At 43.9% G+C, this 27,070-nt stretch overlaps 1 protein-coding gene across 19 annotated transcripts in view; it reads left to right on the top strand.

Moving 5' to 3' along the window:
* BLNK (B cell linker) overlaps nucleotides 1-27,070 on the top strand; it is a 139,303-nt gene that overhangs the window by 56,322 nt on the left and 55,911 nt on the right. For 6 of the 19 annotated variants that reach the window (XM_042856790.2, XM_065552106.1, XM_065552107.1 and 3 more), the window contains one exon: nucleotides 16,116-16,285. The exons of 11 other annotated variants lie outside the window; for them this stretch is intronic. In XM_042856790.2, the coding sequence (XP_042712724.2) occupies nucleotides 16,239-16,285 (47 nt within the window). In that variant the 5' untranslated portion in view covers nucleotides 16,116-16,238. Of the gene's footprint in view, nucleotides 1-15,597; nucleotides 16,286-27,070 lie in introns of those variants that run through there. 2 more of the 19 variants (XM_065552109.1, XM_024101219.3) reach the window with 2 other exon arrangements.

Here is a 27,070-nt window from a genome sequence, read left to right as displayed (position 1 = left end):
CTTCAAGTCCCATACAAGGACCTTGCTGCATGCATAGTATTGTGTCAGAATTGCCACCATTGCAGTACTAGGGAATGCTGTACTAGTTGAGATATATTTGACAGTCAACTTTTCCAGTGGGGGCAAAGGAGGGGAAAAAATGGTATGAAATCAAGTTAAAATTTCTCAATTTGATGAGAAATTCTGTGAAAAATGTCCAATTAGACAAAAATTGTTCAATTGCTTTCCAAATTTTTCTCTGAAACCAACTGTCATTTTTCAGCCAATTAAATTAAACTAAACTATTGGGGAATCCTGACTGATATCGCCTGACTTAATTGGAGCTACCAGAAAGAATTGAGGGGGTATCAGAGGACTTAAACAAAAAAGTCTTGTGCATGCGTGCTTGTTTGCATGCTCTCTCTCAGCCTGTAGCTGCATGGCCTCCTGAATCACAAGAGTCTAGCAGAGATCTCAAAGAAATGAGCTCTCAATACCTTTTACCTCTCCAGGGCTGCCCAGGATCTAGCATTTTGCATGACATTTGGCAACTGTGTCATACAGCCCTGCAGTTCTGCTGGATCCTCACACCGCCATCCAGCTTGGCTGCAGTTCTTCCTCCCAGTAGGGTGACCAGACATCACAATTTTATCGGGACTGTCCCGATATTTCCTTGTTCGTCCCGCGTCCCGACCGATGTGCGGTCGGGACATTGGACAAACAAGGAAATGCTCCAGAGCCCAGAAGTGCTCGCGCCCCGCCCCCCGCCCTGACTCCGCCCCCTCTTCCCCCGATTGGCTCCCTCCCTGAATCCCCACCTCTTCCCCAGGCTCGCCCTTCCTCCTCCCTCCACAAGTGCTGGAGGGAGGCCCGGGAGATGCGGGGGAAGCGCGGGGCTGGGGTGAGTGAGAGTCCGGCCTGGCCCCGAGCAGGCAGGACTCAGTTGGGCGGTAGGGAGAGGAGGGGGGCAGCCTGCGGGGCCAGGCGGTGGCTGTTCTCCCCCCCTGGGCAGTGGGACTCGGGAGCAGCCGCTGCTGCAGCTCCCACTGCCGTGGGGGGAGGAAGCAGCCAAGCACGTGGCGCTCAGCAGCTGTGGCTCTGGCGCCTGGGCCCGGGCCTGCTGCGGGGACCCAGTGTTTTCTTTAGCACTCTGTACCATTCCAAATAGTGAAACTGTGCATGTTGTTCTATCCAATCCCAATATGCAAGGGGAGGCACCTTTCCCTTATTTTAATGAGGATTGTCTCCATCTGTTAATAATAATAATTTGAACTTAGATGGTATCTTCTAGCCAAGGATTTTGAAGCTTTTTGCAAACATTAGTGAATACTGCCTTACAAATACCCCTATGAGATGGTTGAACATTACTACCCCCATTTCATAGCTGGGAGAAACTGAAGCACAAGAGATGAAGGCCAGATTTGCCCAAATTGAGATGCTTTGGGCCTGATTTTAGAGGTACTGAGCACTCACATTTCTCATTCACTTCATTTGTACTTACAGATGCTCATCACCTCTGAAAAATCAGGCCCAAGATGACTCAAACTGGGCTCTCAAAAACTGAGATAAACAAAATTAGAGGCCATTTTTGAAAGTGTAGGCCCATATGACGTGCTCGTGTTCACACAGTGAGTCTGCAGCAGAGCCAGGAATAGTACCTAAATTTCCTGACTCACAGCTTCCCCCAAAGTCCTGTGCCTCCACGGGATCTTTCCCCACCCCATCAATTGATTTGCTTTGCTTTGCTTTGCTTTCCTCTATTGTAAGAGGGCATTTAGACAACAGAAAACAGGATGTTGTAGTTTCAAATCAATGGTCTTTCTTCCCTTTTAAAAAGTTATATTTGGTAAACCAGAAAGCGCTGCACCTGGCACTCACAACTCAGAAGAAAATAACTTCTGGTTCACTCGAGCATTGAAGTGTGAAGAATTGTTAATTTATAATCTCATTTGAGCTGATTTCCACATGTGCAACGGCTCAAGCGCACACAGCACAGGAAACAGAACAGATGTCTTAGCTCATTTCTCTCCAAGCCTGAGATCTTGAGTCTCCCCATTTAAAAAAAATACAGTATTTATTTACAATATGTTATCACCACATACTTATCTACTATGCAGGAGAGTATTCCATCCTTCTCTTCTTTAGGCTGACCACTATGATAAACAGTAAAAATAGCAATCCTCTTCGGCTTTTGTGTAACAGTACAATAGTTAATGTACAATATTAGATGTTTGTGCTGTGGTGGTAGGGGGCGTCTATATTAACCTCTTAAATAAATAAATATATGGACATATACCTATCTCATAGAACTGGAAGGAACCTTGAAAGGTCATCGAGTCCAGCCCCCTGCCTTCACTATCAGGACCAAGTACTGTCCCTCTTCATTTCTGACTTTTTAAGCTCAGGAATGAGAGGAAGACAACAACAACGGTGCCTGGACACAAATAATGCTGAGTGATAAAGTATCTGGGGGGAGAGAGAAATATCGAGGGCATGAAAGAAATGGAGTAGTTGTGGGTGAAGCTGGAGGGATGAGCAGTGCATGAGAGGTGCTGGAAGTGAGGCATGCTTCTAGAAGAGAAGCAGCAAAATGACTGGGGAAGGACCTAGTAACAGCTGCGGACAGACAGCAGCTACATGGAACATTCAGTCACCTGGGGGAGTAGCAGCAGAATGGACTCAGGACAGCTGGCCCTGCACATACTGCAGGGAAGTCAGAGAGCTGCTGTGCAGTCCTCTGACATGCCCACTTGTCCCTGACATGCCATTTTAATGACACATTAGAATTAGAGAGCTAAAACTGAACAGACCAAACATCCACAAGTCAACAACCCATAAAATCATTATATATATAGGAGTTTTACCCCAGCTAGGGATAGAATTCACAACACCCCATGCAAATGAGCACCACTCTAATAGCACTGTCCCAGTACGCAGCACCAAAGCACCAATTCATAATTCTTCCTTTCCAGGAGCAACTCAAATGTGAAGAGACAAGAAACCACAAGGATACCAGCACTTGTGTTGGTATCATGGTACCTGTACATGTAGGGTGTTATACGTTTGATTTAGAGTCCTATCTCTGGAGGTCCTGTGGGGAAAAATACTATGTGATTATGTAAATACAGACGGTATCATAATGTATAAGGCAGCTGGATTAAGGTTGCACAGACATTTCTTAACTTTTGAGTGTTTGACTTTGCAACCTTAACATTCTTTTTATGTTTTTTTTTTAATATAAAAAATTCTTATATGTTGAGAACTCTTGAAATGTTACAATATTGTAATGCCAGAACATGATCCTATTTTTATTTTAAATCACTTTTTTAAAATAAATTTTGTGCTGAGAATAAGTGTTGGTTTTAAACTCCTGAATATTTTCAATAGACTAGATATGGCTAATGCAGCAGCAGTACAAGCTTCCCCACAGTATGGTACAAATTGAACCTGGTGGACCCAACTGTCAGAGTGAAAAGGCAATTCATTCTCTCTGCTAGTTCAATCCTTGGTCTTTGTTGAAGCTGTCATTAGAAGTGCAAATTGAAGAGCTTTGCTCGAAGCTGGTTTGAAAAAATTGGAACTTTTAGTTATAAAACCCCCCAAGTCTAAAGTTAGCCCTGCTAACTTTTTTCTGTTTCCATTAGTAAAAAATTCTGGGGGTAAGATTTAATGTATTTTTACAGGCCCCCCTGAAATTATTACTATTTTCTATTTGCCCTGTTCTTTTATTTTTGCCAAGCCCTTGTCAGTCTTCTATATCAGTTTCCTATATTATTCTCAGTGGAATTTTAACTCTTAGTTTTTCCTTTATGTTTCTAATGTCTCATTTCTTCCACGCAGCTGTTACCACAGCCTCTATAATTTCTCCTATTTAGTTCCTTAAGGTCCACTTTCATAGCTTTTTGTTATTTCTGTAAGTTGACTCAGAACACTGGCAATGGTCTAAAAATATCTTCTCACATTAACATCTCAATGTAGCTTTGATATCAATCAGATCATTATCTAGTTTCCAGATTTATCAGATATAATTAGCCAAATTTATCAATTATTCTCATCCATCCCTGACCCATCTGATTTCAACAGTTATATCTGGGGAAATATTAGGATCTCTGGCATATCCATAAACTTGCTTTAGTGAATAGATAATGCTCTTCAGGACCATAGAACTACCAGGATTATTTGTATTTCCTGAAATAGCCACATTAATGATTATGTAAGTTGCTTTTAAAATATTTCTTCATTGAATATCGCCTCTTTTTCTGTTTACATGTTGCCCACAAACAGATTGCAGTTTTCTCAAATGCATTCATTATTTGAAATTAGTTTCTGAATAACTTCTGCAACTAAATATTGCTCTCTATATATTTATTTTCTCAATTTAGAACTATAAAAAAGTACAAACACATAAACTCTGAGTGCCCTTGCCAATTATTTAAAAATTACAGATCAAATTGAAATGTCAATCCGCTCACCCATTCTACTAAACAGGAGCTCTAAGTTCATATGAATATGCACCAATACATTAGCCAGTGCTTCACTCTCTCCTAATTCTCCTCAGGGGTCAGGTGAAATAAATTGGCCCTACCTCATACCCTGAACATCAGCAAATCCAGCCTGTTTCAGACCAGGGGCAAGAGAGCATTCCAGAGCTCCAGGACCCTTACTGAGAATGTCCTGTCGGCAACCTCATGTCTATTATATCCAGGCCAAGGATGTAACATCAGTGCCTCAGCTAATCACAAGCATGGCAGTGAATAGTAGGAAACAGATGGTCTTTCAAATAGGCTGGTTCCAGGCCATTTAGACCTCTTCAGGTCAAAAACAACCCCTCAAAAATCTATCCAGACTCTACTAGGTATCCTATAGAGCTGTCATGTGTTCCATACAGAATCGCTGCTTACCGAGCAGGTAATCCCATCTTTGAATAGATTTATGATATTGCCCTTCATGAGCAATCCTGAAGAGCATTTAAACACATAGATCATATGGTATAATTCTGTTTCTTAGCTGGACAGGCATCTGTCTTAGAATCAGTTATGAATTTGACATTCAGTGCCACCAGAACATTCAACAACATTAATTTGCAATTCAAGGAACTTTCCTGCCAACAAGTTCATCTACATAAATATTTGCAGAAAGTGAACACTCCCTATCTGAGCTGGTATGCCATGCCCTGCTGGACACTCTGAAGTGATTTCATTTTCACTTCAAACAAAGATTCATGGGAAAGATTTGTTGCTATGGGCCTATATTTAGGACAAAGAGTTTCTGCAGACCAACATTTCTTCAGAAGCTAATGATGTTGTGAGTTTCTTTTAAAGCGTAAAAAGGGAAATATACCTGTGAATTCAGGACTGAAAGTTAACTGGCAGACAAAGTTTGAGGCTAAAGCTGGACGGAAATGTTTTGGAGCCCACAGCAACCCTGGGGAAAAAGCACTTTAAAAACTAAGTTTCCTTTAGTGTGTTCTCTAAAACTACTCCCATTACTTGTTAAATAATGTGAACATTTTAGAACTCACAGACGTTATACCAGAAATACACAAATGTTCTACAGTTTATATTAGTAGTACAATCGTTACTGGAATATTGTTTTCAGTACACAACTTCTGCCAGGCAACAGAACCCACTCTATTGTTAATATTGTGTCAGTAAGAAATAGGGTAGCTTAAAAATTATTACATACTAAAATTCCTATCAGATCCCCACAACATGAAATAATAGGAGGAAATTTTAATTGCCAGTGTCAATGCAGTAGCAGTCTGTGAATAAATCAGATGCTGCCCAGATACTATATGACAGCCATTTTAGAAATATATAGACAGACAGGTTTCAGAGTATATAGACAGACAGTAATCACTAGGGCTGTCAATCCAGAAACTCTCCTTAGCTGTACTACTTAGATTCTAAATTCTTTGGGCAAAACTCTTTGCTCCATTGTTTTTCGTGGTGCTTAGGATAATGGAGTCCAGGTCCAGTGCGGCTCCTAGATCCAAAGGCAATATAATAGAAATATTCAGTCAATAAATAATAAAATTTATTCTCAAATTTTTCAGTTTAATAATGTTTGGGAACCTGTCAAATCTGGATAGTGTTCCTTTAAAATATAGACTTTCATAAACTGCTTCTTCCTCAACCCCACCCCTACCCACACTGGGCTGCCTTTTTATTTTAAATCAATGGGGTGGGGGAACAAACTGCTATTTTAAAAAAAAGTCTTTACTATTAAATGTAAATTTGTTCTTTTCCTACTGTCCCCCTAGTATAAAGTTACACACTTTTATGTCCTCAAACATACCAAATAACAGTTTCAAATGCTGTACTTCAACAATAAATGCTGCACAGGAGGAAACATAAAAAATAATAACCAACTCTAATATAGTGATGTACTATTAAATAGCTATGGTTTTGGAGGTAACTTTGAGTTAAAACAATTGTGTAAACATACATAATATCTGCAAAATTCACAAAATCTGCAATCTTAGATAACAGACAAATGTCATGGCTGTAGTTACAATTCTGAGCTGTTGTTCTCCAGAGATGAATGTCTTATGGTAGGCTAATTATCTTGCATCATACCTAAGTCATAGCCAAGTTGATGAAGCATCTTCACTTATATCATTACCTATGGTTTTTACTTCATCTATTGCTTTGGTACACTAACACTTGATATGAGTTTTCTTTTCCTAGAACCCCTCCTCTCCTAACACACTGTTATACCAATAGAATAAAAACCAGCCGGATCTTATTAAGAGGGATAAGGCAAAGATGCCACATTTATTGTAAATATAATGCTAAAGCAAAAGATAAAAGTAAACAAGGTTGTTTTGACTACTTATTCCTATCACTACTTATTCCTTATACACACACACACACATATATATATATAGATTCATTCACACAATCATTCATTCAAGTTCTGTATAGGTGTTATAGTTACCAGCCTAGAAGTTGCTCATGCCAAGTTACTGGCCAGGTATCTTGGTCATAAGGATGGAGTCGAGTCTGTGTCAGGTGCACCTGATGCTCCTGGAGGCTGGCAGCAGAACCAGAGACTCCAAATCCTTAGTCTTGAGAGTCCATTCTTATAGGAATTAATTCCTATGTTAGTCTATGGGACTGTTTCATTCTGCTGTTGCTGACTCAATCAGCAGAAGGCACATTCCTGGGCACATTCCTGGTGGCTCCAAACTGTTCAAAGTTTGTGTTTCTCATCCTTCCAGGTGATGGGGTGGATCCCAGTTTACCCTCCGGGGACTGTCTGGTCATCCACTTTACACATTCTTCGGCCGATGGATACTTCCTTTCTAGGCTGGCACCTCCCTAACCATTCATGTACATCAACCATTCATCAACATACATACATCAACCATTCATCAACATACATTCCATATCTTAACCATATTTTAATTTACTGTCTCCATCACTTTCAGGGTGTGTGCTAATTCATTTCAGACTCCCGGCCCTTTAATTACAGAGGGTGGGGGTCTAGGAGCCGTTGCTGTTACAATGAAGTGAAAGTCACTTAACAGCTTATAGTGTTTGTTTACATTGTATCAATTACTTCAAGAACAAAGTCAATTAACTTGTTTGTAAGTTTTACATAGTAATAAAGTATCTTTCACAGGATAGATACAATCAATGGTTTCTACGGACAGTAGCTTACAAGTTTTAACAGAAGACCCAAGAGATTTTTGTACTTGATGAAACTGTTGGATTTTAAAGTGTGGGGGACAAATTATTGGGGGGTCACTGTCACTTGGGGGAATCACTGTTAGTACCTTCTTTACTATCCCTACAACACCCATCTGGCTATTTCACAGCCATCATCCATTCCACCAAAGAAGTCTTGCTGTGTCTTTCCTTGCCCCTCCCTAATGCTGCTACTAAATGACATGGTTAGGCCACTGAATGTAACTGAGGAGCAGGAAAGGAGCAGGATGAGAAAGTAAAACATAGGAAATGAGACAGGCTTCAGACTAGTAATTTTCTATTCCTAAACACTGAGATGGTCTGGGCTGTGCTACTTTGCCTAGACTGCCAATGGCCTCCAGGGGCCATTGCAGCAGCTGGGGATTATCAAGGCATATACCAGGACAACGCAACATTCCAGCCACACATGCTTTCTCTGGCCATACCAGAGGGCTTGTCCACACAGAGACATAGAGCACGGCAAGCCGGGGTGTAAATCTACAGTGTACTAGCCTGCTGTAACTAAGTCACTGAGTGGGCCATGCTACCACGCACAAAAAGTCTGTAGTGCACTTTGACGTACTGCTGTTTGCAGTATATCAAAGTGCACTATGGACCTGAGAGCATGGTAGCAGGGTTCACATGGCCAGTTAGTGTGCAGTAGGCTAGTACACTGTAGATTTGCACCCTAGCTTTCTGTGCACAAAAGGTGTATCTACACTGGGGCTGGAAGGTTTAATTTCCAGCTTGAGTAGACATACTGATGCTAGCTCTGACCAAGCTAGTGTGCTAAAAGTACAAAAGTGTAGGCACAGTGGCACGAGCACAGGATGAGCCACCTGCCTGAGGTCATACTTACAGTCTCAGACAGGATCGTACTTTGGACAACTAGCCCCTCCCCCGTTGCTTGTGCTGCCACAGCGACACTTCTGTTTTTAGCACACTAGCTCAATCAGAGCTAGTGCAGATATATTGATTCAAGCTGTAAATTACACCTCTAGCTCCAGTATAGACATATCCTAAGTCTCCATGCAGATGAAATCAGAGACTAGGGCACAGAGAAGGGAGTGTAAGAATCATTGGCTTTCCACCTGCTTTGCCCTGCTTGACTCATAAAGAAGAGAGAGCAGTATCTGGCCCATTATGTATGTAAACAACATCCGACCATGCAAAATATTTCATATCTTAGGACACCCCTTCCTTTCTGAAACCTGCAGAACTAATGTCTTTGTTTGACTCCTTTTTCTGGCCATGTCAGCATTGTTACACACCTATTCAAATAATGAAAAGTTTTAGGGCTGAACTGTGACTGGTTCTTGGGTGGGCACTCAATAGAAGGAAGATTCTATGGAGCCTTCCTCATCCAAACCCCACTCTCTATGTTCTGCACTACGATCACTCACAATCATTCTCCCTGCACTTGGCCAAGTCTCCCATGGTGCACTAACTACTTAGAAGGGGGCAGGGAGGAGGCAGGGCCCAAGTAATGCTGCCTTGATGCAGAGAGAGGAGCAGCACTCAGACACTAGTCTTCTCAATTGTGCTCCAGGCGGTTGGGTGCCTCTCGTTGGCACAATCACGCCTAAAGTCTCCCTCTGGGAGGAGTGGTTCCACATGGCCCCCACATGGACCCGTATGGCCCCAAACATTTAAAGTTCAGCATTTGAACATACAGCAACATTTTAGTCAAACTTTCCTTTTTATTGTGGAGAACTGATGATAGTAAAACTAAAAAGCAGAAGTATAACTGTAGACAATGGGTTTTGTTCTCAGGGGAAATAAAACACTTTGCCTGTGCAGGTGTTAAAATGAGGTTGTTCCAGTATGAGAAACTCAAACTGCATAGTGTTGTAATGATACTGTCTAAATACAGAACTCTTGTTCTGTCTGTATTGAAGCTAGAGATGTACCCCAATTCATATCAGATTTTATTTTAGATACTAAAAATAGATCCACCTTCTCCTAGTCTTGCTATTTGCCTGCTACTTACCACACTTTGAGTGAGCTATTCACCATGCAAAGTGGTAACCAATTTAGGCTTGTATGACAACTAATGCTAGTTTCCAAGTTTCTTCCAAAGTTAACACAGGGTTGCAGTACTGTGGCATAGAGCAATTTGACCCATAGCGATGAGATGCATTGTATGAAAAAGAACACACTTAACCAAGCATTCATTTAATGTATTTGGCACAGAAAGATGTGATGTAAATGAAAAAGGCCTATCTTCTCTAGGGCTGGTGATTGAGAAGTCACTGTACTTTTAACTTATACTTCTTTCTGTGCTAGAAGTTAGTGTTTTCCAGTTTAAAACATGCCACTTAGGGTTTGTATACATCAGGGGTCTCAAACTCAAATGACCACAAGGGCCGCATGAGGACTGGTGCATTGGCCCGAGGGCCGCATCACTGACACCCACCCCTTGCTGCCCCCGGCCCTGCCCCCACTCCACCCCTTCCATGAGGCCCCGCCCCTGCCCCACCTCTTCCCTGCCCCCATTCCAACCCCTTCCCTGAAGTCCTCAGCCCAAGTCTGCCCCCAGGCAGTGCAGGAGGGGTGCGGGGTGTGATGGGGGCTCAGGGCAGGAAGTTGAGGTGCAGGAGGTGTGTAGGGTATGGCAGGGGCTCAGGGCAGGGAATTGGAGTGTGGGTTGCAGGAGGGGTGAGGGATGCAGCAGGGAGTTGGGGTGCGGGAGGGTGTGGGATGTGGCAGGGGCTCCAGACAGGACATTAGGGTGCAGGAGGGGTGTGGGGTGTGATGGGGGTTCATGGCAGGGAATTGGGGTGTGTGGTGCAGGAGGGGTGTGGGGTGCAGCCAGGGGTCAAGGTGCAGGGTGCAGCAGGGGGCTCAGGGCAGGGAGTTGGGGTGCAGGAGAGGTGAGAGGTGCAGCAGGGGGTTGGGGTGCAGGGTGTGGCAGGGGGCTCAGGACAGGGAGTTGGGGTGCGGGAGGGTGTGGGATGTGGCAGGGGGCTCTGGACAGGGGGTTGGGGTGCGGGGTGCGGGCTCCAGCCTGGCGCCGCTTACCTAGCACGACTCCAGGGTGGCAGCACCTCACTGAAGAGACAGGCTCAGGACTAGGGCAGACGGGCAGGGGAAGGGCAGCCTGCCCCCTGGCCCTAGTGAAGAGAAACACTAGGACCTGCCGGAAGCTGGCAGCCTGCAGAGCAGAGCAGATTCAACGGGTGCTGCAGGCTCCTGAGTCACCAGGCTCCAGGCTCTGGGGCAGTGAGGAGGCAGCAAGTGGGTGCCGGGAGACACTCCGGGGGGGGGCGCGTTGGGGTGGCAGGTGCCGCAAACATTGGGGAGCAGCTCACGGGGAGCTTAACAGGACAGAAAATAACTCGGGGGGGGCAGGGGTGAGGGGAGCTTGGCGGCAACAGGAAGTAACGGGGGGGGGCATGGCCGCGTGTTTGAGACCCCTGGTATACATGGTGAGTTAGTGTGTGGGAAGCCAGGGTGTGAATCTACAGCACACCAGCTTGCTGCATACTAATTTGCCATGTGGACACTGCTACAGCGCAGTAAAAGTCTAAGCCGCACTGCAGGAAATAGTGATGTCTCTCAGGAAACATGCTAATAGACTCAGACTGAGTCATGTGACCTATATACAATTCTTTTGGGTGTTGGCTGGAAGAGCTTTGTTGCACTCCAGTCAACGTTTCCTAGAGAAGAAGCCAAACAAAAATTACTTGCCAAGCAAAAAAATCATGAAGCATTCCTTAAAACTAAAATCTTCATCATCATCTGTTTTGGCACAGGAGTGGGGAAGTTCACTAATAAGCAAAATATACCACAAAACAGATTGTGCATTAAATCAATTTTAAAACTCTCTCTGGTAGCACAGTTACACCTTTAGTGTGGGCAGGGCATAGTGTGGCTAACACATTTTTTGAAAATCATTTTCACAAATAGGCAAAAACTGATTCTTGAATATTTCTGTAAACCATTTTAGACACAATATGCTTTGTTCATGTTGGGGATAAAACAGCACTAACTGAAATCAATTTTAAAAGGGGGGTTTCTAGCATGGTGAAGAAGGAGAATGTCAGGTTCCAATTATGAATATAATTGAAACCTGAATCATATTCTAATCACCTATTCCTAACCAAGATTCTTAGTTAAAACTATATTGAAGCTGTAAAGTAAGTAGAGTGTAAATAAGAGCATTAATGCAATGTGTAAATTAGTTTCTTCCTGAAACAGAGCAGTGCATGATTCCTTGGTATTCCCTGTGGCAGTACTGTCAACCCCAAGCATTCAGAAATCACAATACTGGCTTAAAAATCATGAGATTTTTCAAAGTAATAAATTGGGAGTTCTTTTTATTTATCTTCTAGTTTCTAAACTTTTAGGGTATGGCTTGGTTCACATTTTCCAGTGAAAACTGAGATTCTCACCTTATAATATTACTCCAGGAGCCAGGGCTTTAATCCATTAATGTTGATTTTCAATAAGTCTTGAAACACTGGGGAAGTTCCAGAAGACTGGAAGAACACTAATGTTATGCCAATTTTTTAAAAGGGTAAAAAGTATGACCAGGGTAATTATAGGCCTGTCAGCCTGAAATCGATTCCAGGCAAGATAATGGAGTGGCTGATACAGGACTTGATTAATAAAGAATCAAAGGAGGGTAATGTAATTAATACAAATCAAATGGGTTTATGGAAAATAGATCCTGTCTAACTTGATTTTTTTATGAGATTACAAGTTTGGTAAATAATAGTGTAGATATAATATACTTAGACCTCTGTATAGTGTTTGACTTGGTAATGGATGACATTTTGATTCAAAATCTAGAATGACATAAAATTAACATGGCACACATTAAATGGATTAAGAGCTGGCTAACTGCTAGGTCTCAAAATGTGATTGTAAACAGGGAATCATCATCATCAAGTGGGCACGTTTCCAGTAGAGACCCATAGGCATTGTACACTACTTAACATTTTTATCAAGGACCTTGAAGAAAAACATATAATCATCACTGATGAAGTTTACAAATTATGCAAAATTGGGAGAATGGTAAATAATGTCGAGGACAGGTCACTGATTCAGAGTGATTTAGATCGCTTGGTAAACTGGGTGAAAGCAAACACTGTGTGTTGTAATATGGCTAAATGTAAGTGTATATATCTAGGAACAAAGAATGTAGGCCATACTTACAGGATGGGGGATTCTACCCTCAGAAGCAGTGATTCTAAAAGGGATTTGGGGGTCGTGGTGGAAAATCTGAACACGAGCTCCCAGTGCAACGCTGTTGTCAAAAGGGCTAATGGGATCCTGGGATGCATAAACAGGGGAATCTCAGGTAGAAGGAGAGAGGTTATTTTACCTCTTTATTTGGCAACTGCTGCTGGAATACTGAGTCTAGTGCTGGTGCCCACAATTCAAGAAGGATGTTGATAAATTGGAGAGGGTTCAGCAAAGAGCCAAGAAAACAATTAAAGGATTAGAAAATATCCCTTATGGAGATAGACTCAAAAAGCTCAATTTAATTTAAAATAGAGAAGATTAAGAGGTGAATTGATTACAGTCTGTAAGTAGCTACATGGGGAATAAATATTTAATAATGGGCTCTTCAATCTAACAGAAAAAGGTATAACATGACCCAATGGATGGAAGTTGAAGCCAGACAAATCCTAATAAGGCATACATTTTTAACGTTGAGACTAATTAACCATTGGAACAATTTACCAAGTGCCATGGTGGAGTCTCCATCACTGACAATTTTTAAATCAAGACTGAATGTTTTTGTAAAAGATTTGCTCTAGGAATTATTTTGGGGAAGTTCTATGGCCTGTTCTACTCAAGAGATATGACTAGATAATCCCTTCTTGGCTTGGAATCTATGAATCATATAAATAGGCAAACCAATTATTGTGTCCAAGGCTATGCAAAAAGTTACACTCTCACAGACATACCAAAGCCACACTAGGATAGACCAGCCTGGGTCTAGCATTGGAGTAACCCTGTTTATGCATCATAAAGAAGCAAGAGGTTTTGTTTGTTTGTTTGTTGTTTACCTAGAAATATCAGGAATATCAAGTTGAACCTTCCCTGGTTTTGTTAGAGAAGCTTTTGGGAGGGTGAAGGGCATCCTCAGAGATATTCGTTAAGAGCTCTCTCACCTCCATAAAAGGGATGGGGAGGCTGGATCTTTAATACAAATTATAAGCTCTTTGGGGCAGAGATGGTCTCTCTTTGTTCTGTGTTTGTACAGCATCTAGCACAATGGAGTCCCCGTGCATGACTAGAGCTCCGACCTATGCACTGTGGTCATACAAATAATAAAAATAATTAAAAAGGCAATAGGCTAGTCTACAGAAGTAGTGGTGATTTAATTAAAGGTGTGATGTTGCATCAATTCAATTAATCCAGTGCAACTTTCTGTATGACCACTACAGATATATCTACCCTCGGAGACCATACTCAGCATAGCCCTTATAGTGTAGACACAGCTTACAGTGACAGAAGGAATTTTTCTGTCAGTGTAGAAAAACCGCCTCAACATAGCTGCATCTGCACCAGGGCTTTTGTCAGCATAGGTATGTCGATCAAGGAGGTGTTTTTTTCACAGCCCTTACCTGTGTAGCTATGCCAATATAATTTTTCAGTATAGCTCAAGCCTCAAACAGGCTAACTCTGGTTTACAGAGGTTTATCCTGCCCCATCTGGTTTAAGAGTGCTAAATCAGAGTTTCCTCAGTTTAATTAAATCATTGTAACATCCCACCTCTAGTTAAATAGTCACAACTTCTCCCACGCGAGGTCACCTTTTCCTCCAAACAATCATTATGTACTGAAATGGTGTTTTAAACAGTTTGACTCAGGTCAGCACCTAAAACTTAAGTCCACCTAAGTGAAAATGGGACAGCGCAGAGGGCTAGCCCAAGTCTCTCCACCCCACACCCCATGCAGGGCTGGCATTGCTGCTTGCCCAAGCCCCCCCTTTGCACAAAGCTGGCAGTGCCGAGCATCTCCCCTCCCAGCCCCCTGGATGGGGCTGGCCTGAGCTGCTTGACCAAGCCCACATGAGGCTGGCTCATGCCACTTGTCCCAGCCCCTCTCCACCTCTCCCTGAGAAGACTGGTATTGCTGCTCACCCCCTTGAACGTTCCCCTGCACCCCACTAGGGGGCATGCCTCACTTTTTTTTGGCAAAACTGGGCGTTTGTCCTGTTTGGTTTTGCCAGCTGATCATCAGTTGGCAAGAGAAAATGGGACAAATGCCCAGTTCTGTCAAAAAAAAGTTGGGATGTCCGGGTAGGATGAGCAGACAGCAAGTGTGAAAAAATCGGGATGGGGCTGCGGGGTAATAGGAGCCTATATAAGAAAAAGCCCCAAATATCAGGAATGTCCCTATAAAATCGGGACATCTGGTCACCCTATGTCCAGAATAGGGCTTTAAAATGGGACTGTCCTGGCCAAAATGGGACATATGGCCACCCTACCCCTGAGAGACGTAGTTAAACTGACCAAACCCTTGATGTAGAGGCTGCTAGGTTAATGGAAGAATTCTTCCATTGACCTAGCTACCACCTGTCAAGGGGGTGGATTTACTACAGTAAAGGAATAACCCCTTTGTCGCTGTAGCAAGTGTCTCCGCTGCAGCGCCACAGCCGTGCCACTGTAGCGCTTGTAATGTAGACATACCCTAAAATTCCCTTTCCCAAAGGTAACTGTTTAATTTCCAGTCTCTTGCCTCTAGTCCTCCAGTCACTTAGGAGTCTTCCAGGGTAGACAACACTTTCCTTCCCATTATACCTCCTAGTAAGATCCTCCCCACTTCTCTGAGCTTTTAACAACCATGTTGCTGCAATCAGTCTTCACAGGGCAGCCCCAACTCTGAATTCCATTGTTTGTCTGTGGTGATGTTGACACTTAGCATTGTTTTGGAATGGAATGGAGTTGTGAAACACCAATTTAGCAGTTAGCAGCTGCGGGCTACTCTGGAAACATCACCACCTTCTCCTGAAAGGGGGGAAATAGTTTCAGACATATCTCTAGGCTGTTTGGAGTAGAGTCATGAAAGGAAGCTACAATGATGCCAAACCGAAGCAGCAGCACATAGATAATTTCTCAGGACACTGAACAGGATCATTCCTTCCGATAGCTCTCCTGCACTTTTCTGCTACCAGGAAGTAGCTAGAGAATAGGCGTCTGTGGTGTAAGTGTTATATTTTCCAGTCATGCCATCTGATTAAAACACCAGCTGCATGTAAGACACAAAGAGGAAGTAATAGAGAGACTTGAGACACATTCAATTTCAGGGGAATTTGCCCGCCCAATAGGTGTCGGTCATCAAGTTTGCATAGCATTCAGGAGTCAAAGCAAGCCGCCTGGCTGGCTGTGTGTGTCACATGATGAACTAGAAACATGAACCTCAAATATGCGCTCAGGCAAGTTTTCAGGTCTCATAATAAATGAGTATTCTCCTTCTCACAACGTAGAAACCAGGCAGAGATAACCCGTGGGATTCTATCTGCTCGGTATAGCACTCCTTACGATCATAGGAAACAGCACATGTTCTCATTAAATGGTCACTAGTTTACCTGATACTATCAACACGGAACATGGACAAGTTCAATAAGATCACTGAGCCAGCTGGTCAGAAGCTAAGGTACGATTTTTTTTTTTCCTTTTACATTGTATTTGTTATGACTTTCTGTGTTCCTTTAGTGCTGTGCCACGTCAGAGGACAGACTGGGTTTGGAAATGGGAAATGAACGCTGTTATAGACTCTGTTAATACAAGAACTATGCAATTCCAAAAGTACCAGTTGTGTCGAATGCACCTGCCATCACTGGGGCTAAAATGCTAGCAACTGAAAACGAGTACAACCGATAAAGTGTAGTGTATGAAGGGAAGTTTAGATATAATACAAGAGCATTTTCTTCTTCCATAAAATTAAAATCTATTTCAGCATTCTGCAGGCACAAGAAGTTAAACAGAATATTGAGTATAAAAGAGGATCATTATCTGTATACATAGCTGCAAAAAGAGTCAATAAAATAAACACAAAACAATCATGTGAATAACACTCAGATACAATGCAACTGCTTGCACAGCAGACTCTGTCCATGCTACTTTTATTCTCTGTGAAAAAGCAAACTGCTTGATATATTTTTGTTTTAAAGGTTTTGTTTAAAAAAATCATTAATTCACCATGAGCCTTAGGTACATTAGTAACATTTGATCAGGAGTCTATTTATGCACAGTAGATTTTGTATTAAGAGGACTCCCCAGTTTAACTTCTTTGGTATCTCCAAATCTTCAAATGGGACAGTGTCATGTAGATAAACAGGAAGCATAAAACATTCTGAAAATAGCACACTTTTAAATACAGGGTGTTGGGGAAGAAGTAGGACTAGACTATTACAAGGTAGTATTTTTAGGGTGACTGGATAGCTCAGGATTTGTACACTGGAAATGGCGTCTAGAGACAGGCGAGAAATAGTTTTCCCATCTTACGAACATTTTTGAAATTTCAAAACATTTTCCTAGTCTGGGGAAGAGAAAATAAGAGACCCCAGAATAGCCTATAGCCTGATGGTTGCTAGGGCACTCACCTTTTACTCATGTGCAGGAGTCAGGTTTAAGTCCCTATGTCGCCAACATCCCAGGGAAGTGCACTAGCACCAAGTTAGAGTTAGCCTCTCTCTGACCCAATGAATTAAAATTAGCTGTGCCGTGTCGCCATAAGGATTTCACAGCAAATTAGCTATCTCAATGTAAAAAACAATTTTTTGCAGCAAAGACATAGTCATAGAGGTTCCCACACACACCATTACGTAAGATTAAAGTAGAATTTCCTTCAAGCACTAGGAGGAGGAGCCAGCTGCCATGCTAACCTGGGCATGATGGCAAGTTAATTATTTATGTATCTATTCAAAGCCCATTATGTCAGGAAGAGATGCCATTTCCTCCCTACTGTAGCTTCAGCCAGGCTGGCTCAGGTCCTGTTTCTCCCTCTTCAGCATGTCTAGTTCTAGTGATGTCCTAGCATAGATAGTGGAAGGAGACTCTGCTCCCTTCTGATACCTCACAGTATTAAGGCTGCTTCTTCTCCCCTCCTCCTCCTTATGGCCAGTACATGTCTGACCAAAACCCTAACTCAAGGAACTTCAGTATATATCTACCTTTAAGCATGTGAGTAGTCCCATTCTAAATGCACAAGTGTCTTGTTGGATATGTGTCCAGATATTTGATCATATGGTTTTAATAAAACCTCAGGCTTTGCTGATTTTTTAGCAATGGTTGCTATAATTGCATTGCCTGCTTAGAAAGAGAAACCTGCCCAGGGATGCACAAGCACAACAAAGGATGAACATAATGGAGCTGCATCATTGCCACCCAGGAGTAGTCAATTATTTTTTGTCAGGGTCAAAATTTCTTGGTCAAGGTCCAGACTTCAGAGAAATATTTTTCACACCACAGTAACAATAATGATAATAATAAGTAAATAAAAAGATTTTGCGATGCATACAAAAGCATTTGGTGGTCCAGATGTGGCCTGGAGTTCACCTATTGACAACCTCTGGCCTACGGTGACCAGATAGCAAATGAGAAAAATTGGGATGGGGTTTAGGTTAATAAGTGCCTATATAAGAAAAAGCCCCAAATATCAGGACTGTCCCTATAAAATCAGAACATCTGGTCATCCTACTCTGGCCTCACCCCTTGACATAATCACCCATTTACCTATTTTGTCACCAGGGCCGGCTCTAGGCACCAGCAAAACAAGCTGGTGCTTGGGGCGGCACATTTTTAGGGGCGACATGGCCGGCGCCAGAATGCCGCCCCTAAAAATGTGCCCCCGCTGCCCTAGCTCACCTCTGCTGCTGCTGCCATGGCACGCGAAACAGCTGATTCGCGCGCCGCTGCTCCCCCTCCCTCCCAGGCTCTCAAGCCTGGGAGGGAGGGGGAGCAGCGGCGCGCAAATCAGCTGTTTCGCGCGCTGCAGCGGCTCGGGGTCTCCCCCTCCCTCCCAGGCTCTCAAGCCTGGGAGGGAGGGGGAGCAGCGGCGTGCAAATCAGCTGTTTCGCGCGCTGCAGTGGCTCGGGGTCTCCCCCTCCCTCCCAGGCTCTCAAACCTGGGAGGGAGGGGGAGATCCCGAGCGGCCGTTTTGCGCGCCGCTGCTCCCCCTCTCTCCCAGGCTTGGGAGCCTGGGAGGGAGGGGGAGAAGCGGCGCCTATGCTGCGGCCAATTGGATTCTCCCTCTCCCTCCCTCCCTCCCAGGCTCTCAAACCTGGGAGGGAGGGGGAGATCCCGAGCGGCCGCGGCGCGCGAAACAGCTGTTTCGCGCGCCGCTGCTCCCCCTCCCTCCCAGACTTGAGAGCCTGGGAGGGAGGGGGGACGGGGAGACTCCGAGTGGCCGCGGCGCGGGCGCCGCTTCTCCCCCTCCCTCCCTCCCTCCTAGATTTGAGAGCCTGGGGGGAGGAGGCAGGGCTGGGGATTTGGGGAAGGGGCGGAGTTGAGGCGGGGCCGGGGGTGGGGTAATTAAAGAATGGGGCGGGGGGGTGGCCAAAATTGTTTTTGCTTTGGGCGGCAAAAATCCTAGAGCCGGCTCTGTTTGTCACCAGCTCATACTACATGGTACTGTCCCTGGTATGTTGGCAAAGCAGTTGATTATATAGTAGGATCTCTCTTTGTTTCTCCTTTACAAAAAATATTTGCCCCAGTGTTTGCACTGAATGTTACATTGGGGAGATATTTGCATTTGAAGTCTAACTTTCTTAATGGGCCAATGGTTACAGAGACAAAAAAATCCTACTGAAACAAAGTACCACTTGTGTAATTATAGTCCATTTTCTAAGGCAGTTTTCTTAAGAGTTCATTCAATAGCTGCAAGAATCAAAGTGGCTTTAGTGCTGTATCAGCATTTGTTTGTGCCTAAAGCTTCAAGCTTATCAATGCAAGTCTGAAAGGTTTGATTTTGTGAACTGGGTTTGATAACCTCATGTTGATAGATAGCCGTGTTAGTCTGTATCCGCAAAAAGAACAGGAGTACTTGTGGCACCTTAGAGACTAACAAATTTATTTGAACGTAAGCTTTCGTGGGCATCCGAAGAAGTGGGCTGTAGCCCACGAAAGCTTATGCTCAAATAAATGTGTTAGTCTCTAAGGTGCCACAAGTACTCCTGTTCTTCTCATGTTGATATTTATCAGCTTCTCTCCAGTGGTGTATTTTTTATTATATCTGATGTATCTCTGTGTTAACATCATTACATCAGCATCTCTGGGTCTGTATTTTTAGCTTACTCATCTCCTTCACTTATCTGGATAAGATGGGAACTAAGGGAGAGTCACCACATGTCTCTTCACCCGGCATGTTGTGGACTTGGACATGGTGCTTGCAATTGTGAGAGTCATTCACTTTGTCATCTGTTTAATATCACTTGGGTCTGAATGCAGACACCTTGTAGAATTCTACCTTTATTATTTTTATAAAATGTATTGTGCATGCATGGGATTATATCATATACCATGCATGATGGGATTATACTTTGATAAACTGTCTATATGTATTGTCATTGTCTGAGTTGCCAGGAAACCTTGGACTCCAGAGAGAGTGAGTTTTTGTCAGGAGAGGAACTAATTATGTGGCATAGACAAAGGATCCGATATTTTTTACAGCAGTGTTTCCCAAAGTGTGGAGCACCAAAGACCAGCTGGAGGGACATGGAACAGTATCAGTGCAAGTGACCGCATGCTGCCCTGCTAATTTGGTGTGTAGTGCATCTGGACTCAGCTTTCAAAAGTTAAGGGATTGCTGCTGCATAATCAAATTGGTCCATAAGCAGATATACTGATAAAAACGGGGAACAGTCAGCAAAGCTTAAGTGCAGTTAGCAACTCAAAGAGGTAGCACCAAACTTTCAGAACCCCAGCAATAGCTTTTTGGTTCAAGTTCTTTAGAGAGACGGTGATCCTGAAACTTCTGCTCCTACAAACTGTTTCCATCTGCTGTATGACTGTGTGCTAACTCGGTCATATATATTCCGAGCACAAAACTTAAGAACGGCACCTTGACATTTAGGCCAGGTTTAAATGTAACAATTAGATCGACCTGGTTATGTCACGCAGGGTTGTGAACAATTTTGCACCCTGTGCAATGTAGTTAGGTTGACCTAACCGCCACTGTAGATGCAGAGCTAGCTACTCAGCGAGGTAGATTACCTACATCAACAGAAAAAAACCTTCCATCAGTATAGGAAGCGTCTAAACTACAGTGGCACTGCTGCAGTGCCATAACTGTGCCACTCTAGTGTAGATATACCCTCAGCCCCATGAGGTCTTCATCTTTACCCTCTTTTTTGCTCCTCCAAATGCCTTGCAATGTAACTTAAAATCACCACCTCCAACCACTGCTCCCAGGTATTATTTGAAACCACCATGAAAAGTATTTCACTTTGTTCTGGGGTTGGGTTTACAGTTGCTTTGCAATACAAAAGATAACCTTATTGGATTTAGCATTCCCACTTAAACACATTGGATGAAATTCTGACCTTATTGAAGTCAGTGGGAGGTCACCTAAGAGCTTGAGTGCTCACCTAAGTGCTGTTAATGGCCCATTAAGTTTAAAAGTATTTGTAGTCCTCACCAGTTTTTTACTGACCTTGAAGCCTTGGAAGTGGCTTAGATTCGAGTATTTCAATAAAGTATTAGTTTTATAATTTTCCCTCTTCTGCTTCACTAAGTTATTCCTCTTGAACATGCAGACTAGAAAATGAATTCATTTGGGAGTGAAGTGACATTTTATTGTAAATCGGCACCTACTGTGTTATCCTGTACAGAATTCTTTATTACAGGAAGCAGTTTTCTTTTTGAGAAGAAATCAGTTGGGAATATTAGGATATGTCTACACTACAGCTTATGTCGGCTGTAGTGCACTACAGCTTTATGTCGCTCAGGGGTATGACTACCCCCCCCCCGACCAACATAAGTTACACCGACATAAGTGCCAGTGTGGACAGCACTGTGTTAATGGGACAGCTTCTCGCACCTCTCACAGAGGCTGGAGTAGTTAAGTTAATGGGAGAGCTCTCTCCCTTCATCTTAGGGTGGCTACATTTGAGCTTACAGCAGCACAGTTTGAGAAAGTGATGGAAATTTCACTAGTTAAGTTCTTGTTAGTATTAATAATAGTCATTTAATCAAGTTTTGTAATCAAACTTTGACACACAACATTTCATATTTAGAAAAAAAATACCTGGAAAGGTTGCAAACAGGGATAGAACTGTTGATCTGCCAAGCTGCTTATTATGTACGTGGTCCTATGTAGTCCATAGATTCAGAATGTGCTACAAAATATACACCACCAGAGATTTCAGCAGCAGGTTCTAAGCCTCTACTCATCTCATTTCTAGCCATTATGGTTGCAAAGACAACCTTCCAAATGTAATCAGTGCTTGTTGCCCGAGTCTGCAGATAGCATAAAACATCAGCTCTAAAAGAAGCATGGATTGCATCATCCATCTGAAATGTGTAATAACTCTGAAACCTAAGGCTTGCTTTGTCAGCATTAACTATTTCATTGCTGATCATTTTAGGTGAAACACCCAGCAATTGTGCTTATCTACTGTTGTCACATGCATCAGCTGATATTAAAGCAGTGATGCAGCTAGTTCAGGGGTTCTCAAACTGGGGGTCGGGACCCCTCAGGGGGTTGCAAGTTTATTACAAGCTGTCAGCCTCCACCCCAAACCCCGCTTTGCCTCCAGCATTTATAATGATGTTAAATATATTAAAAAGTGTTTTTAATTTATAGGGGGGGGGTCGCACTCTGAGGCTTGCTATGTGAAAGGGGTCACCAGTACAAAAGTTTGAGAACCACTGAGCTAGTTGCTACCCAGGGTTGCTGGGATGGGGAAACTAGTTCAACCTCTCTCCACCCCCACGCCACCCACAAAAAGGTCTCAAGTCTCTTCTGACCCTTACCACCATGATGAAGGGAGAAAAAGAGATTAATTTCCCTACCACCCATCTCACGTCCTCCATTGCCAAAAGCCTCAAACGCCTCCTGAGTTCCCAAACCATCTCTATGCCTTCCTGGGTGCCAAAAGCCCCAGCACCCACTCCCATTCCTGCTTTCCCCTGGCTGTTTCCACCAGACATTGACATGTTGTCAATACAAAAAAAGCTGTGGCCTGTTGAAAATTGTAGTGCAGCCAGAGCCATCCCTAGGGTACAGTGAATGGAGGCGACCACCCTAGGCCCTGCGCTTTGGAGGGACCCACACTTCGTGAGGAGGGGGCGGGGAGGTGATGCAGGAGGCAGGTGGGGGGTGTGAGGAGGAGCCCCCCCCACTAACCTCCCCCTTCCCCTCAGCACCTCCTGCCCAAAGCACCTCCGCTTTCCTCCCAGAACCTACTGCCGATCAGCTGTTTCATGGCATCTGGAGGCACTGGGTGGGGAGGGGAGAGAAGTGAGGGCCCAGCGCACTTGGGGGAGGGGACAGAACTGGGCGGGAGTGGGGCAGGAAGAGGCGAGGTGGGTGGGGCCTTGAGGGAAGGGGTGGAGTGGGGGCGGGGCCTGTGCAGAGCTGGGGGGCGGGAGCATGCCCTGCAGACAGAAACTTGGCACCCATGTCCTGGGCTCCGGACCTCCCTAGGGATGTCCCTCTGTGCAGCATAATATAAACTGATTCTAATATTATAATAAATCACATAGGGACAGCATAGAAATCTTTTTTTTTTTTTTTAAATCCAAAGCTCATGAATAATTCTTAGGCTGCCTCACTAGAGGTGTTGTCCACCGGATGTAGGCTCAGTTTGCCACAGAGTAGACAGAACTCTGATTATTTAACTTCTGTTTCCTGCAGTTCTTTGTCATTTCTAATCAGCAACTGAAACTTCCTCCTATTTGGCCTCCATGCATCTTATCTCACCCCACTTCAGCCTCTATAAAATAGTGTTGTAAAAATCACTTTTCTCTCCAAGGGCAAGAACTGGGTGACTTTCATATGTAACTCTTCTGCCAGGTGGAGTTGGCAGCACCAAGGGGCAGGTTCAATATCTAGGGATTCCTCTTAAAAATACAAAACAGAACCGGTTCAAGCCCCCATCCTGTAGTCTGGGAAAATCTAACACCACTCCCAGGAGCCTCTAAGAGGCATACTTCCCACACCCAGGCACTGAGTCTGAGTATAACAAAAGAGAATTTTTATTAAAAGGGAAAGGGAACCACCCCAACCACATTCAAAAGCATGTGACCATAGCCAAACCCAATCCTGCAGCCTATTGGGCAGTGTCTTTTCCTCAGTATCCCATCATGCAGTGGGAAAGTCCAATGAATGAAGGTCACTTTAAACACATCATTCCCCTCTCCCTCCACTTCACCCGACTCACAACTGGCTGTCCTTGGTTAGGGAATACTTGGAGTTTAGAGGTGCATTCACAGGGTTCACCTCCCACCCCGAGGTAAAGAGGCGGGAGGTTGAGCAATGCCTCCACGCCCACTTCTGCAACTGCAACTCTGCCACTACTGACCACAATTTCTCTGCTGACACCACTTGCCGCTCCCATGATGTTACATTCTGAGATTCCACCTCTTAGCCCAGCTCTTAGTGATTTCAGCTCTCAGTAATTTCAGCAGGTAGTGAGGAATCTGTCAGGTCAGGCTGTGCCTGCTATTGTAATGAGAGTAGATGGTACTACCTGCGGCTCATCAACCCACTGCTTTCTGAGTAGCCCAGGAGGGCGTAAAGCTAAGGGAGCAACCCCTGACAGAAGAGCCTCACTGCCTTGTGGGTGAGTTCAGGAGAATGTAAGGCTATGAGGGTAAACTCAGACCAAAAATCTGGAGTGGAGCCCAGTATCTTTCTGGCAACGCCTGCAGCGGATTGGGTACCAGGTATATTGGTTCTTCCTCTCCTCTGGATTTAATTGGTGATGCCAAGAGGGAGGTCCTGATGCATGGGCAACTCGGGGCCTCCATATCATCTGCCCAGGCTTGCACCCTGGGGAGGTACTCCAGCTTCGCTTCAAGTGTCGACACAACACGGGAGGCAGCAGTCACCAGTTCTAAGCTCTTACTCGATTGGCATAGAGTTGAGCACCAGGGGCTGTCTCCGACAGTGGGAGAGATCATCGTACGGTATCTCACTGGACAACCACCGCCCACCATAAAATTGGGCAGCTCCTGACAATAGGGTGTTCTCCCGCCACAGTCTGCCTACTTCAATGGGTGCTTGAAGCTTAGAGATTATAACTTGACAAGTGGACTGTAACCAACACACCAGGCAAATCAAGTAAAAGAAAGAAAACATCCTTAAAGATAGGGTGCTGGAAATTCACACCATGACAACTGGATTATCTGAGGACCTTCAACAGATCAATGATGCACGCAAAACTACCATGATCAATGATGAGCTGAAACTGCTCAATATCGCATCCCTCCAAGAAACACAGCTAGCATCAAGCGGATCGCTCAAAGGAAAAAATGACTACACATTTTTCTGGCAGTGGAAAAGCACAGAAGAAATGCGAGAGCACGGAGTGGAATTTGCTATCAACTGGGGATGACTGAGCCGCCTACAAATGGATCCAAGAGAATTTTGGCACTATGCTCGTTTACAACTGAGGGCCCAGCCAATCTTGTGAGTGTGTATGCCCTAACACTCTCCTCATCTTCAAGGGGCAGTTCTATGACCAATTGAACATGACCATCAGCAAGATTCCAAAACACGAATATGTTTTCCTGCTAGGGGACTTCAATGCAAGGGTGGGAACTGTTCATAAAGTATGGACCAACTGTCTTGATCAAAACAGAACTAGTACGATAAATGGAAACAGAGACTGCTAGAATTTTGTTCCTATTATGACCTTTGTGTAACAAACTCACTCTTCCAGACAAAGCCGCAACACACAGTATTTTGGAAACATCCCAGATCTGGCCACCTGCACCAACTGGATCTTATCATCGCAAGGCATACCAATCTTAACATCGTCCTCATTACCCATAGTTATCGAAGTGCTGAATGCGACACAGACCACTCTGTGGTATGCAGCAAGGTCTGACTTAAACCAAAGAAAATACATAGATCTAAAGTAAAAGGATGTCCTCGTATTAACATCAGTGCCATAGCAGACCAAAAAAAGTCACAGCAGTACAAGAACATACTATAACAAGCCCTTGACACCAGTTATTGTGCCACAAGCACCAAGCTGAAGTGAGAGCAACTGAAGAACACAATCTAGGATGCAGTTCTATCAGTCTTTGGGAAGAAGGAAAACAAGACCAATGACTGGTTTGACGCATATTCCATTGTGTTGACACCAGTCATAGAGGCCAAACGCACAGCCCAAACCAACTACAAGAGAGACCCAAATGAAAAAAAACTTACAAGCATTGAGAGTGACAAGAACCAAGGTACAACAAACTGCTCTATGCTGTGCCAATAACTATTGGCTGCACTTATGTGAAAGCATCCAGGTAAGAGCTGATGCAAGCAACATTAGAAACATGTACGATGGGATCAAGAAAGCCTTGGGTCCAACGTAAAGAAGACAGCCCCATTGAAATCAACAACAGGGGAAACAATCAATGACCGCACCAAGCAGATGAATCTCTGGGTAGAACACTACTCTGAGCTTTACTCTCGTGAAAAATATTATTAGGGATGCAGCCATCAGTGCCATCAAAAGCCTGCTTGTTATGAACCAACTTGACGATAAACCAACTGTTGAGGAGCTTAGCCTTCCCATAGATGGCCTCCCTGATGAAAAGGCCCCCAGAAAAGACTGCATACCATCTGAGGTCATAAAATGCGGAAAACCTATTCGACTGCAACATCTTCACGAGTTGCTCTATCTGTGCTGGAAAGGAGGCGAAGTACCAGAAGAAATGAAAGAGGCCAACATCCTCATACTCTATAAAAACAAGGGTGACAGGAGCAACTGCAACAACTATCATGGCATTTCCCTTCTTAGTATTATGGGAAAAGCCTTTGCCCAAGTTGTCCTGAACAGACTTCAGACCCTTGCAGACAGAATCTATCCTGAATTACAGTGTGGCTTCAGAACTGAAATGTTTGCTATCAACATGATCTTCTTGCTGAGACAATTACAAGAGAAATGCAGAGAACAAAAAAAGCCCCTCTACATAACCTTCATTGATCTCACAAAGGCTTTTGACTTTGTCAGTAGAAGTGGACTATTCACACTTCTAGAAAAGACTGGATGTCCCCCCAAGCTCTTAAGCATGATTCAATCCTTACATGAAAACATGTACAACACAGTCCAATATGACAGCTGAGTCTCTGAAGCTTTCCAGATTCGTAGTGGAGTTAAGCAAGGTTGTGTATTTGCCCGAACTCTGTTTTGGATCATCTTCTCTCTGCTGCTGAAACAAGCTTTTAGTTCCTCAACTGAGGGAATCTACTTTCACACAAGATCTGATGGAA

This window comes from Chrysemys picta, chromosome 7 (genome assembly GCF_011386835.1).
Source record: "Chrysemys picta bellii isolate R12L10 chromosome 7, ASM1138683v2, whole genome shotgun sequence".
Taxonomy (NCBI): domain Eukaryota; kingdom Metazoa; phylum Chordata; order Testudines; family Emydidae; genus Chrysemys; species Chrysemys picta.
The sequence above is the reverse complement of the archived record's forward strand: the minus strand, read 5'-3'. Positions and strand labels throughout refer to the sequence as shown.